The sequence below is a fragment of the Scatophagus argus genome, chromosome 9 (genome assembly GCF_020382885.2).
Source record: "Scatophagus argus isolate fScaArg1 chromosome 9, fScaArg1.pri, whole genome shotgun sequence".
Lineage (NCBI taxonomy): Eukaryota > Metazoa > Chordata > Actinopteri > Scatophagidae > Scatophagus > Scatophagus argus.
In genome coordinates, this window is record NC_058501.1 from 16,697,095 (window position 1) to 16,709,665 (window position 12,571).

Here is a 12,571-nt window from a genome sequence, read left to right on the forward strand (position 1 = left end):
GCTGTTTGTGACAAGAGAGAAAAAAACTTGGAAAAAAAAAAAAAACACGCTGAATTTCCCACTCAGATAAATGAGAATATATTGTATATTTACTGTAAAGGACGGGCTGTTCTGGTATCAACAGGAGAGGAAACATCCATCCTGTCAATGCAATGACTGCACTCATTGCATGTTAGTATATAAACAATACAGTATTAATATTTTTATGCATTTAAAAATAAAGACATGCATTTACTTTCCTACCATGAGGCACTGAAAATACCAAAAACACACAGTCTTGCAAATTAGTGTGATCTATACATATTGTAGTCTTTGCCTTTTAATATGTATTGATTTCACTGGCCTTTAAATGCAATTGATATGCCCCAACTTCACTGAATGTCAAACTGGACAAAAAGAAAAAACAGGATGTGTTTGCTCACACTGATCCTTCTCCAGCATGGTGACAGTGTCTTTCTTTATATATATATATATATATATATATGTATAGTTTTTCAGCCCTTTTAGTTGATGGATATAAATGATCCCCTAACAGGGTGAATCAACTCGGTCCACGGCCTCCTCCATCTCATCCATCTCTCTCTCACAGTCTTCACACCCCTCTGGCCCACAGCCGCCCACTAAGACCAACGTGGGTACATCCCCATTGCCCACTCCCACCACGCTGCCATTCGGGGCCCACGCCACATCGATCATGCCGTCTGGACACTGCAGCAGGCCACTGACAGAGTAGAGCCCGCCTCCTGGAACTACCTCATCATAGGAAGGTGCATGAGTGGCAGCTCTCGCTTCCTCCAAACGGAGCCTCTGTTTGCGGCGGAGCTCAATGATGGTCTTTGTGTAGGAGTTGAGTGTGACCACAGCGGCCCCCATACAACAACTGAAGGACACCCAGGCAAGACTGGCAACAGAGGAGAGGCAGAAGAGTTAAGGAGAGGAAGGGAACACACCAACATTGCCTGTAAATGACAAGTATTTTATCGATGTTCTTGAATGATACAGGTTTGTGCACTGACTCTAAGGTGCGGCCACCTACGCAAATGACCAGCCGTAGTCCCAGGACTGGGGCCTCCAGTCTTTAGGGCCCACAATGACTGTCATCTGAAATACTGTGGTGTACATCATATGGGCCACCATCCCAAGAAGACCTTCATGGGGGAACAAACAAACAAATTCCAGACAGAATAAATCTTACAACTCTTTGTATTTATTATTTTATAAAACTTTTATAAAACTGAGTCTCACCTGATAACACAGTACAGATAGCTGCATAGGCATTGATTTTAAGCGAGTGCATCTCTTTATGGGAACACAGGACTTCCAGCCACATCAGTAAGAATCCCATCCCCAGCAGACCGATGTATGTAAACTCTGAAATAACCGACAGCCAGAGCACACCTGCAATATTTGAAAATACAAACACAATTATCCCCCATGCGTACATATAGAAAAATATATTTTAAGGAGTCTAAAATAATAATGTCATAGTTTTAATATTTCAGCACAGGATTCACCTTGTGTTTCTCCAGGTGTTAACTCTATAAAACTTCGACATTTCTCCCCTGCCAGCAGAAATTACAGATATGAACAAAAACAAGGATAGGAAACATTGTTCTTTATGTGGAGAGCTGCAACCGAAGAGATCACATGATAGCCATGAATATACGACTAGTGTAACAGTATAACTGATATTGCAAGTTGAAGTGTGTTTTACAGTTGCATGTGTGCTGTGTGATCTCACCATCGTTGTGTTTCTCACAGCTTTCCCAGAAACCCGTGTGGAAGTATCTAAAAGCAAACTTGTCTTCTCCTGTCTCCCAGATGTAGTGAACCGCGTTGGCCAGCTGCCTCTGTCTGATCCTGGCCAGCTCGTCCCTCCTGGCCGGAGACAGCGTGCGGTTGAAGGGGTTCTGAGTGGGACTCTCTGTGTGACAGCATGACAGTGAGAAGAGCGTTTTAGGTACATTTTTGTGGCTGCTTATTCTAAATATAGATACTCAGCACAGTCAAAAATGCTCATTAAACATAAAGACATCAACACATTCACACTCACACGCGTACTGTATGGGCAATTAATAGTCTTCAGCCCACACACAAAGGCGCAAAATCATGTAAAAATCACATAAACACAGGGCTGTCTTCCTCTGAGGTGCCAGCATTAACAACTGAGCACTCAGACGCGTGCACAAACACACATGGTGCATAGTGAAAATGCACTCATTGACATCCAGTGGTTGAATGTTTTCCACTAAAAAAACTTAACCCACAACAAAGTCACAGAGGACGCATAAACACTCAATATGTAAGTTCTGACATCTCACAAGACTCAAACAGAAACATTCACAGACAACGTAATGCTTTATACTTGTACACAAATCACTAGTTATCTACTCTATAGGACATTTGACTGTGGAAATGTGACATATCTTTATATGACAAGCACACGTTGCATGCAGGTCTGTTTTAATTATTGGAGGAAATTAACAAATTAGGAAATTAACAAAGAGTATTTAGAATGAGAGTCGGATACGACACAGCGAGCACAAAACATCTGACAATCAATACTTGCAGCATCCCTCAAAAGTAACACGTCTGTGTGTTCTGCAGTCACATGCAGGTTTATGAGACAACACCTTGTCAGGCCACGTGTGTGTGTGTTTGTACACCTGCTTTAGAAGCATAAGGGAAAGTTGAAAAGGTTAAAATTAAACCCACTGCAAAGGTAGATTTTTTTTAGTACAAGTACACAAAGTACATGTAATGATCAAAGTTGATTTCTTTATGCAGTAAAATCTGTTAATCTCAGTGTGGATTAAGCATATCTGCTGAGAAATTAAAAAGAAGGCAGCACACAGTGTAAACCTCCATGGATGAATAAACCTTTGGGAGCTCCCCTCATAAACCACAGATTTATACTAAGCCACAATTAAGTTTACTGTGGGACTAAGGTATGGGCAAAAAGAGATTAAAAAACATCAAACCAAGAACAATCAGTTTGTAACAGGGGGTGAGACGCCTGTCTGTTTATCCAGTCAGATTATTTTGAGGCATTGGCTGTTATGCAGTGACACGGTGCAAAGATCCAGACATTCAACACTTGTGTAATCAGTCAAGGCCAGAGTTTTAGAAAAGTCAACGTTAGAAAGATGGCTTTTATATCCTCCGTACATTCTGGAAGACTTATGAGATGAAGCACAGTAACACCACACACACTCGAACAAAAAAAGTCAAAAACATACACTGTACTTGATGCACACTTTGCATCTTCTTTACTTGGTACAAGTTGTTGGTGCTTAGCAGCTTTCATTTTTGGTTCACGTCTCACACTTTGGTCAGTGACTTTGATCAGTGAGCAAAATCAAGTAGCGCTTGAGTTGGGATTGTTTTGTCAAGTTATATATTTTTATATAAATAATACTCTTATATGACTATCTTCCTGCCCTGAAACTTGGCAGTTAAACAGGCCACTTAAAGCAAAGCTTCATCATCCTGCTGGGTGAGTCTGTCTGGAAAATCACACTTTGTTCCTGACAGTGTTTCAATGTTCAAATTCTGGCCGACTGTTGTAAAAGTCTGATGCCAGGAAAACATCACATGACCGCTGACGTCAGGTAGGATGAATCCATGAACCCTTGACGTTTAAAACAAATCGTGGCTTGTCCCGCGGACGTGTTGAAACACATTATCAGGATTATTCGGCAGGCAGCTTTTTGTAGTTACTGTCTGTTCACGTGCTTGCTGTGGCTTCGTCCGCAGCAGGAGAGAAGCTCTGAAGCATTTTTGTTTGCTTTAGTCCAGCTTGATGAAGCTTTATGTTCTGAAATACTCATCACCAGTGTGAAGCATAACAGCGTCCATTTACTCAGATATTCTACTTAACAAAAAAGGTTTAGGTACTTGTACTTCAGTTGAGTATCTCTGTTTATGCAAATTTTAGCTTATACTTCACTAAATTTACAAGGGAAATTTTGAGCTCTTTTTTTCCAGTGAATTTATTTGACAGCTAGGCACAGCTAGATGCAATGTCATCACTGTTATTTAAAGGATCTGAACACTTCTTTTACTATTAACACATCTGCTTTTATTTGCTTACTTGCTGCATCCTTGTTATCTACAAAAAGTTTTTTTTTCTTTTTGTTCCTTGGTTCTACCTCAAAAAATCCATGCAAGTGTGCCTGTTAATGAGATACTAAACTTTGTGTGTGTGTGAGACCAATAATCTTCAAAGTGCTTTTGTGTGAGCATTTTGCTCATTCTAACCCAACAGCGATTGAACTTTCCCTGCAACAGATGCTCCATTGAGACACAGAGCACTGTCAAAATCAGGAAGGAGTTGTTTGCCGAAGTTGGATGAAAAAAACGTGGATGTTGAAATATATCCAAGTGCAAATTTAATTACCTGTTGTGTAAGGCTCGCTGTTGTTCTGACCACAGTTCTTCATTTTGACAGGCGACAGGCAGAGGGGCTTGACCACCTTGTGAGTGCCCTCACACCAGTAAGAGGTGCAGAGAGCCAGGATGGAGAGGGCCAGAGCCAGAGTGGTCAAGGTCAGGGAGAGCAGGGAGCGAGAGCGGCGGGACATACGCTCCAGCATGGCCACACAGGAGGAGAGGGGGGCAGGGGGAGGCCTGAGAGAGAAAGATGGGGGAGAGCAGGGGGATACTGCACGTGGAAACAAGACAATTGGAACAAAAGGTGTGACTGCAGTCACCGATGAAGCCCAGAGGGCGGGACAGATGCTTTGGGGTGGTTTTAAAAGTTGATGAGCTGCCAGGTTTAAATGGAAAGCTAAAACAAATGTGACGTAACAGTACAGACAGAAGATGAGAAAACACAGCTGACAAAACGGTACTGTAAAGTCAGCGTGATTAAAAGAGGGGAAGATAAAGACAGTGAGAGGGGAGGGAGCGGGAGACAGACAGATTGAACCGAAAAAAAGGGGGAGGATTTAGGTGGGAGACGGTTCACAGTGGGAGAAAATGGTGGGATGCAAGAACCTAACAGTATCCTGGTCAGACAGCTTTAATGTGATACCCTGCTACTGAGACCTATGGTGAACGATGTGGCCATACATTCCCTGACCTCAGGACTTGTAGACCCTTTTGGGTGCACTAAATCAAAGTGACTGCACCAAAAAAAAAGCACAAGGTCATTTAGAAACACTGGAATTTGTCACTAAAAATTGTATATCTAAGGAGGCGATAGAGGACATCCTTAAATGCAGTTCATCACCTCGAAAGAAAGTGAACACAAATGGTTGATTGGGATGAACAAAGGTGATAACCAGGGAGGCCATATGGTGACATCTAACTTTGTTGAATGTTACTAGAGTTATAAAACTACCTGAGGTCACATAACACCTTCATTTGTGTTCATAAGGAGTGGTTAAGGGTGTAAGTAATATCTCCCTGCTTCCTGATCAACACACTCTGGCCAGACCCTGCCACTCATTGAGAACTCCACTGCTGGGCCCTCTGTAGAAGACAAGATGGATGGGAGAGAGAAGAGATTACTTTTTTGATTAAATTATGGATAAAACACAAATCTAAATGAAATTTTGTACTAGTAATCCCTGATAATCTGATTTAATCTGTTTGTGTTAGGTGTGTTTTAGTGTGAAGTGCATTCTAACCATATCTGCTGTCTCTCTCATGCGATGTGTCCCCGTCAGCCCAGAGCTCCTGAAACAGAAACATTAGTTAAACCAAATGATTTGAGCATGATCCCTCGTCTTCATGGAAACTGACCCATAGTGCTTTAATGGTACCTGAATAATGGTGACAAAAACAAAAGTGACCACTTTGGGAAAAATGAAGTACATAAAACCTTATAGATGTCCTGAATGAGACTGTTGTGGCTACTCAAAGCAGGCATTTTCATTGACAATACATTACATACATTTTTATCTGTAAAAAGATTTGTACAATATGTGCAAGATTTAGAATGCCTGCTTTTTATATTTTGAATACTGAAGAATAACTTTGTCCATGGTTTTTAAAAGACTGCAACTAATAGCTTCTCAGTTAACACTATTCTTAGCCTTGTTTTTGTTATATTGAAAGGCATTTTGACAGATTAAAAATTTGCAGAAGTTTAAAGCAAACTGGATGCAGGCTAATCCATACACTTTCTAAAATTTGCAGCAAATAGCATAAAGAACACCAATTAAACATTTTAATCTTAAAAATGCACTAGAAATTCTTCAATCTATACGAACAGAATTCTGTAATAAACATTGGCTTTGTTTGCATTGTTTTCAGATGCACTGACAGGTTTGTCTGCCTTGACAAATATTAAGGCGCAAACTGAAAGCTCCAGCTAGGCTTAAATAAGAAAAACAATACATAACTTCATTATTTTTTAAAATTTAGATTTCATCTGTCTGAAAATAGTAGAAATAGAAAAATAGAAAATAGGAGCTCTGAGGTGAAATCCTCATGTTTATGTTGACCATAAGTCCAAAACTTTTCCGATTACATCATGCATAACAAAGAACATATTAAATCTGACAACTTACTAATCATTTCAGCACTGGTTATTTTGAAATGATCAATGACAAGTACCTGTCAGTTTTTTCCTGTCCCTTGCAGAACTTCAGATCACATGTGGCAATTAATAAAACACTTCTGTCACTTCTTGCAGTCCTCGGTTATCTCTGCCTTGTGCTAGAACCCTTAATCAAAACACTTATTTGGAACTTGATTTGAGTTGCTCCATCTTGATTCTCTGTCACTACCCTCTTCATCGTTTCCCTCTGTTATCCGTCACCAGTATTCCTCCTCCAAGATGAGCATCAGTGACCCTTACCTCTGCAGCTGCGCTCCCCGTTTTAATCCTCCAGGCCAAGAGTCGAACATGCACGACCGGTGGAGTGACTGAGCGTCTGTCTCCAAGTCCCTCTAGCTCTCTTTTCTGTCTTTCTTGGGAATTTATGTCACAAACCCATCCTGAATCATGTAATCCCTCTAAGTCCATCTGTTACTGTGGTGCCCTCACTCTTCCTGTGTCTATCCCATTTCAGAGGTGGATCCTCCCTCAGCCTCCCTCAACTTTTACCACCAGTTTAAGCTCCCCACCAATTTTACCTCTACTGTTTACAATTACTACACTAAGGGTGTAACTGTGAACCAACTCAACATGACTTAACCAAATCCTGTGCCCGCTAATTTGAGTGTTTATTTTTGGATGCCAAATCTGACGCCTTTAAATGAGAGAGCTTGACATAGTATTAATTTATTTACAGTATGTATGTACAGAAAAACTGAAAAAAAATCAGAAGGCAAAAAAGCAAAAACAACATTGTGTACATGTTTGGAGGATGACTTTGTGAGCGGGGGAGGTCCAAAATGTAGTTGAGGAAAGCAGTTTAACCCCAGGCTTGAGATTTACAGTAATGTAGAACCAGCTTGCTGTCACTGCCAAAACACTGAAAACGACACACAGAGAGAAAGAAACATACACAAAAGTAAATGTTAAATAAGAGTAAGACGCAGTAGTGATGGGACAATACCATTGCATAGATATTGACTGGTTGAGAAGTGGGATGATCAAAGGTTCACCAAATTCTGGACTTTGAGGTCTTTGCTATTACTTATCAAGATGTTATCAGTGGTCAAGGATTTTGGCATCTGTAACATGAAGCTTCCCTCTTACTGCCCCCTCTGCTGGTCAAAGCCCTACATGGCCCATTCGATTCTATGGGCAGGCTTGCCAGTTACATGTTCTAATGTGTCCTTCAAGGGTAGGAGACCATACCAGTAGGATAAAAACAATTAGTCATACTATGATTAAGTGTTCTAAATATCACCTCAGCTGAAGCCTCACTGAGTTAAAGTTTATGTCATACAGCAGGTCTCAGAGTTTTGGGTGGAAAGGTCAACAAACTGTTGATATTGTTGAAAAGTTCACATCTGTAATCTCTGATAATGACTGGGACTCACATTTCCCTCACTAAATAAATAGGCAAAATAAGGCCTAAAGTTATGATGTTGGTCTTGCAAACACCATTAAACTGGTATTGTGTGTGTACGTGTGTTAGTCCATGTCTCTTTCAACTACATTTCATGGTCTTCTTTATCAGTAAATGGATCTGGAAATAAAACATCTGTTTGATGATGATGAATTAGAAAGCACAGAAAAAGCAAGTTAACTGGATTTGTAGAGATTGTTTTATTACACGTACTGCTCGCACGGTCAAAAATAAGCCTCCACACTCAAGATTACAATATAAAACACACAGATGTGACTTGTGTTTATCCGGGGGTTTGTTTCTCTCTGAAATCAGCATTGCCACATTTTATTGAATGTCCTTTAGGTAAAGGTAAATGCGCTATACAGCACATAATGCACTATAGTATTTGGTCATTAAAATAGGTGTTTATATGTACTTACATCAAACAGGACCCCTACGTCTTGATCCGGTGAGGGGGCAAATGACTGGTTAACATAAATGAACTGGGGGAAAAAACAGATGCCGTTGTAGTTATACATAAATAATTGAAAGCTCTGAAGTATGTTTTCAAAGCCTCTAAGTCACGATTTTGGGAAATGAAAAAGCCGGTGGACAAACTTCATATTTACCAGTTGTTCACTAGCATCTAGCTTGAGGAAGCGAGAGATGAACTGAGACAAAGACTGTACTGTCCTCCCCCTCTCCACTGCCCACTTCCTTGTTTTCATGATAGGAGTATCTCCCACAGCCTTCAGCAAAACATCAACTATAAAATGGAAAAAATCAAAAGAGAGCGAGAAGAAAGAGAGGGAAAGTTTTGATGTCACCCAAACAGGTTGAGGCAAATGTGTTCAGAGGAATTTCTGCAGAAGTGTTTTTAAATGTACTGACGCATAACAGCACATGGACTGTAAAGATTTTAACCATCCCCTGGGTTTGTGTACAATTGTATAGCAGTATAGTACAACTTGTTACTTGTACAAATTGTTTTGTACCTTTGAATCACTTATGGTATTTATTGAAAGTACTTCAGTTTTCTGACTTATAAGCTTTGAGAATCACATATTTGACATGGAGTAGTGACTTTAGAAAACTTTACTTAAATTTTAGCGTAATTCAGTTAATTTGTTCTCTATATTGTTTTGGATTAAAAAATGTGTATGAATATTACATATCTCACATATCTAACTAAAATGTATAAAGAATAGGTTTTCTTGCAATTCCTTAATAAACATATTTATAACCCCTGAAACGAGATATTTACAAGAAACTGGGCAGTTAAACAGTTTTAAGCTAACAGGAGCCTCGCTAGCTTAGCCTTAATAAATAAATTCTTGTATATAATGTGTGTGATTGCTATTAACATTAGAGTAGTATATGACTGACAATTTACAAACAAACAACCTCTGTGAAATAAAAAAAGACTATTCTGGCAAAAATATGAGATATTCCCTTCATAAATATAAGCTTTAGCTTTAGCCATTTCCCCAAACCGGTAGTGTCATGCTAAATTTTAATTGGCTAAACAGAAATAAACAGCCTTCCCATTGGCCAGGGTTGTTGTCAATTATCTTTGTGTCATGCACCCGGAATTGTTTCATGTAGCACAGTCCTCGTAAAGGCATATTATTGAGTCTAATTTTCGATATTACGTAGCCCTTACTTTTTTTCTTCCCTTCATGTGTCGTCGAGTCATCTGACGATGGCTGTGACTCCTCTTTTTGCGTTTCTGTTGGAGACTCTGCATTGTCAGACATCTTCCTACCACCACTTGGGGTTAGTTGTGGTTCCCACCCCTCAAAGCGAGCACGGGGATTCGCTGCAAACACCAACTCCTATTGGCTCAGACAAACATCAATCTCTGAACCACGTAATACTATTGGTCAATCCTTTTCTGGAAACGCTGTTGAACTTGTGTGCCTTCATGTGTCGTCTTGGCCCTACGCTAGGTTGGTTATTGTTCTGACTTTTAAAGATATTTCTAATTAACGTATGTGTTTCTTATCAAATTCAGATTTGGGATATCTGTTTGATTAATCACTCCATATACTGTACTTGTTCAATGTTAAATGCATTCTTCCTTTTTCACTTGCAAATACATTTTCTGTTGGTTTACAGGTACGCAGTACGCGTCACATATGAGGCAACACAATACTTGAATCCAACAGTTGAACTCTGTGCTCTTGTTGAACCTGTCACCTACTACACCTCACACTTGGATCATTCATACAACAACAGTAAGTTAACTTCCATATCTTTCAGTTTGCCCCACATGTCGCTCCATTTAATTCGTGTTAAGCTGTTAACGCTATTTGGTCTAATCTTTTTTGGAACAACATGGACGAAATAGTTCGTACAAGACAGAGAACGTTTTGATTCATGAAGTAGACACAAATAGCACCAATGTGGAAAAAAAAATTAATGAAATTGGGAGAAAAAAAGAGGTCAAGGATCAAGGGGATCAATGAACTTTTATTGTCATATCAGCTCACATTTGCATGCTTATGGTCCACCAGGTGTTCGTTGTTGGTAAAAGCATCAGTGCTCAGTCTTCCTCTGTAGTGTATGTTATACCTTTCTAATGAAAATGCATTGAAAAATGTTGCATCATTGTGTGTACCTGAACTTTTTCCTTTCTGTTCTTGCAGTGGCAAACATTGGCAGACTCTCCACCAAGGATGCAGTGCTCTTTCTGTGTGACATGCAGGAGAAGTTCAGACCCAACATCTTCCAGTTCACCAACATCGTCAGCAATGCAGCAAGATTGCTTCAGGTTCCTCTTCACACAACTATCTCATATGTAACAGTTTGTCAGTGTCCGGCATTAATTTGTAAACATTAATTATTTGAACAGAGCTGATCAAATCTGCCTGCTCTCCTCTTCTCACAGGGCAGTCGTGTACTGGGCATCCCTCCCATTTTGACTGAGCAGTACCCTAAAGGCCTGGGTCCCACGGTACCCGAGCTGGGTGCAGCAGACCTGAAAGCTCATGCTAAAACGTCATTCACCATGATGATAGAGGAGGTGGAGAAGGAGCTGCAGGCCCTGGGAAACCCCAAACAGGCTATACTGTGTGGAATAGAGGCACATGCCTGTATTGCAGTAAGAGTGCATCACTGTTCCTGCAGTTAAGCTGTGGAAATGACATAATATCTGTTTCAGCATCAAAAAAAGGCAACATAAAGACAAGCTCTTTTCTTACAAGTAGTGCTGCATTTATGTCAATCATGTTCATCTACTACTCTGTCTGATAATTAAATGTATTTTAAGTGTTCAGTATATTTACCAGGAGGCACATTATTTGCAGGTTTAATTCTCCAGTTGGCTGTGGAAGGAAGGGTGACTTTTCTCATACACATCAGCATCTGTCCTATTGCTTTCTTCCATTTATTCTTATTTTTTTTTTTAAAAAAAGAAAAGTCTTTTTAGTGACACCTTTTTATCAGAAGCCCTCAGACCCCTCAGCCCATGAGACTTTATCTTTTTGTTTTATACTGCATTTATATTGCATTTAAAAATGACCAAAAATATATAAGCTAGTAACATAATTATTACATCAGTTATTACAACGAAATTATGTTCTAGCTTGCCATACATGCCGCAGAGTTTGAATTAATGAGCTGCTTCTCGTCTTTTCCACAGTGTACCACATTTGACCTGCTGGAAAAGGGAATGGAGGTTCATATTGTGGCTGATGCCGTCTCAGCCAGAAGGTATCTTGTGTATTCTGTGATTATTTTTTTTTTTTTGCTAAATGGCATTGTCAAGTGCATACTGTAAATGTGTGTGTTGCTACTTTTACATCTTATGTCTCTCTCTCCCCCCCCACCCCAACAGCCAGACAGACCGTTTGTTTGCTCTGTCCCGACTGAAGCAGAGTGGAGCTTACCTCACCACCACAGAGGCCGTTCTGCTGCAACTGGTTCAAGATGCTAAACACCCCAACTTCAAGGAGGTGCTTACTGCAGCTGCTCTGTATTGGACTGAATTACTTTTGTTTGTTTAAATGTGTCACAAATATAAGCTTGGCAGGATACTCCAAATAAGAACACAGTTTGGTGTATCCTCAGATTAATGTCAAAGAATGTGCAGCAAATAAATTACCAAAAATAACTACAGCAAATATCACTGACACTGTTCAAAAGTTTCAGGTGACCTTTTATTAGGGTGCTGAAGACAGACTTCATTCTGCAGTGATTAAACCCAAATATACTTTTTTTTAAAATCATAAATCTGCCACCTTGCTCTTGCAAACATACGGAAATTGATTTTATCCTACAGTACAGTGCGAGCCTGAATAATCAAAATAACAAGCGTATGTATTTTCATTCAACTTTATTGACAGATCCAGAAGCTGTTGACCCACCCGTCCCCCGACACTGGCCTGCTCGCCTTCTTCAGCTCTCTGTAGGGAGATCATCAGCTCACATTCTGCACTGACTTTCAGTGCCACCAACATCCTGATAAAGTGCTTCAATAAAGTCCTGCTGCTACTTAAATGTCGTGCCATTTTGCTGCATTGACGTTTCTGAAACTGTTTTATGTGAAACTTAGAGGCTACTCCTCTCCTCTTTCTTGATATGAGCCTTCATCCGCTTCTCAAAACTGAGGAGGTGGG

General features: G+C 40.0%; 3 protein-coding genes and 1 long non-coding RNA gene across 8 annotated transcripts; 2 read left to right on the forward strand and 2 right to left on the reverse strand.

Moving 5' to 3' along the window:
- Window positions 1-473: 473 nt before the first annotated feature.
- si:ch211-149k23.9 (germ cell-specific gene 1-like protein) lies at window positions 474-6,943 on the reverse strand. 3 transcript variants are annotated; one of them, XM_046400129.1, is made up of 9 exons: window positions 6,809-6,943; window positions 5,634-5,682; window positions 5,345-5,475; window positions 4,400-4,629; window positions 1,742-1,924; window positions 1,515-1,562; window positions 1,246-1,398; window positions 1,037-1,148; window positions 474-901 (listed from the first exon to the last, which is right to left on the reverse strand). In XM_046400129.1, exons 3-9 carry the CDS (start codon window positions 5,365-5,367, stop codon window positions 529-531), a joined length of 1,122 nt encoding a protein of 373 aa, XP_046256085.1. In that variant the 5' UTR covers window positions 5,368-5,475; window positions 5,634-5,682; window positions 6,809-6,943; the 3' UTR covers window positions 474-528. The 3 variants fall into 3 exon arrangements, with proteins under 3 accessions (XP_046256085.1, XP_046256083.1, XP_046256084.1); XM_046400127.1 differs by lacking the exon at window positions 6,809-6,943 and having other exon boundaries at window positions 5,634-6,777; XM_046400128.1 differs by lacking the exon at window positions 6,809-6,943 and having other exon boundaries at window positions 5,345-6,777.
- LOC124065074 lies at window positions 1,825-6,909 on the forward strand. Its single transcript, XR_006844364.1, has 3 exons — window positions 1,825-1,960; window positions 4,451-4,696; window positions 6,773-6,909. It is a non-coding gene; the product is annotated as an uncharacterized LOC124065074 (long non-coding RNA).
- Window positions 6,944-7,218: 275 nt separating the features above from the next.
- Window positions 7,219-9,772, reverse strand: atg12 (ATG12 autophagy related 12 homolog (S. cerevisiae)). 2 transcript variants are annotated; one of them, XM_046400135.1, is made up of 4 exons: window positions 9,616-9,772; window positions 8,582-8,718; window positions 8,393-8,455; window positions 7,219-7,427 (listed from the first exon to the last, which is right to left on the reverse strand). In XM_046400135.1, the coding sequence occupies exons 1-4, from the start codon at window positions 9,707-9,709 to the stop codon at window positions 7,368-7,370; spliced, it is 354 nt and encodes a 117-aa protein (XP_046256091.1). In that variant the 5' UTR covers window positions 9,710-9,772; the 3' UTR covers window positions 7,219-7,367. The 2 variants fall into 2 exon arrangements, with proteins under 2 accessions (XP_046256091.1, XP_046256092.1); XM_046400136.1 differs by lacking the exon at window positions 9,616-9,772 and adding an exon at window positions 9,357-9,525.
- On the forward strand, window positions 9,769-12,452 carry isoc2 (isochorismatase domain containing 2). Of its 2 annotated transcripts, none has more exons than XM_046400131.1 (7): window positions 9,769-9,901; window positions 10,071-10,189; window positions 10,601-10,725; window positions 10,843-11,055; window positions 11,596-11,666; window positions 11,791-11,908; window positions 12,299-12,452. In XM_046400131.1, coding segments are annotated over exons 2-7 (594 nt in total). In that variant the 5' UTR covers window positions 9,769-9,901; window positions 10,071-10,188; the 3' UTR covers window positions 12,365-12,452. The 2 variants fall into 2 exon arrangements, with proteins under 2 accessions (XP_046256087.1, XP_046256086.1); XM_046400130.1 differs by having other exon boundaries at window positions 9,884-9,942.
- Window positions 12,453-12,571: the final 119 nt, after the last annotated feature.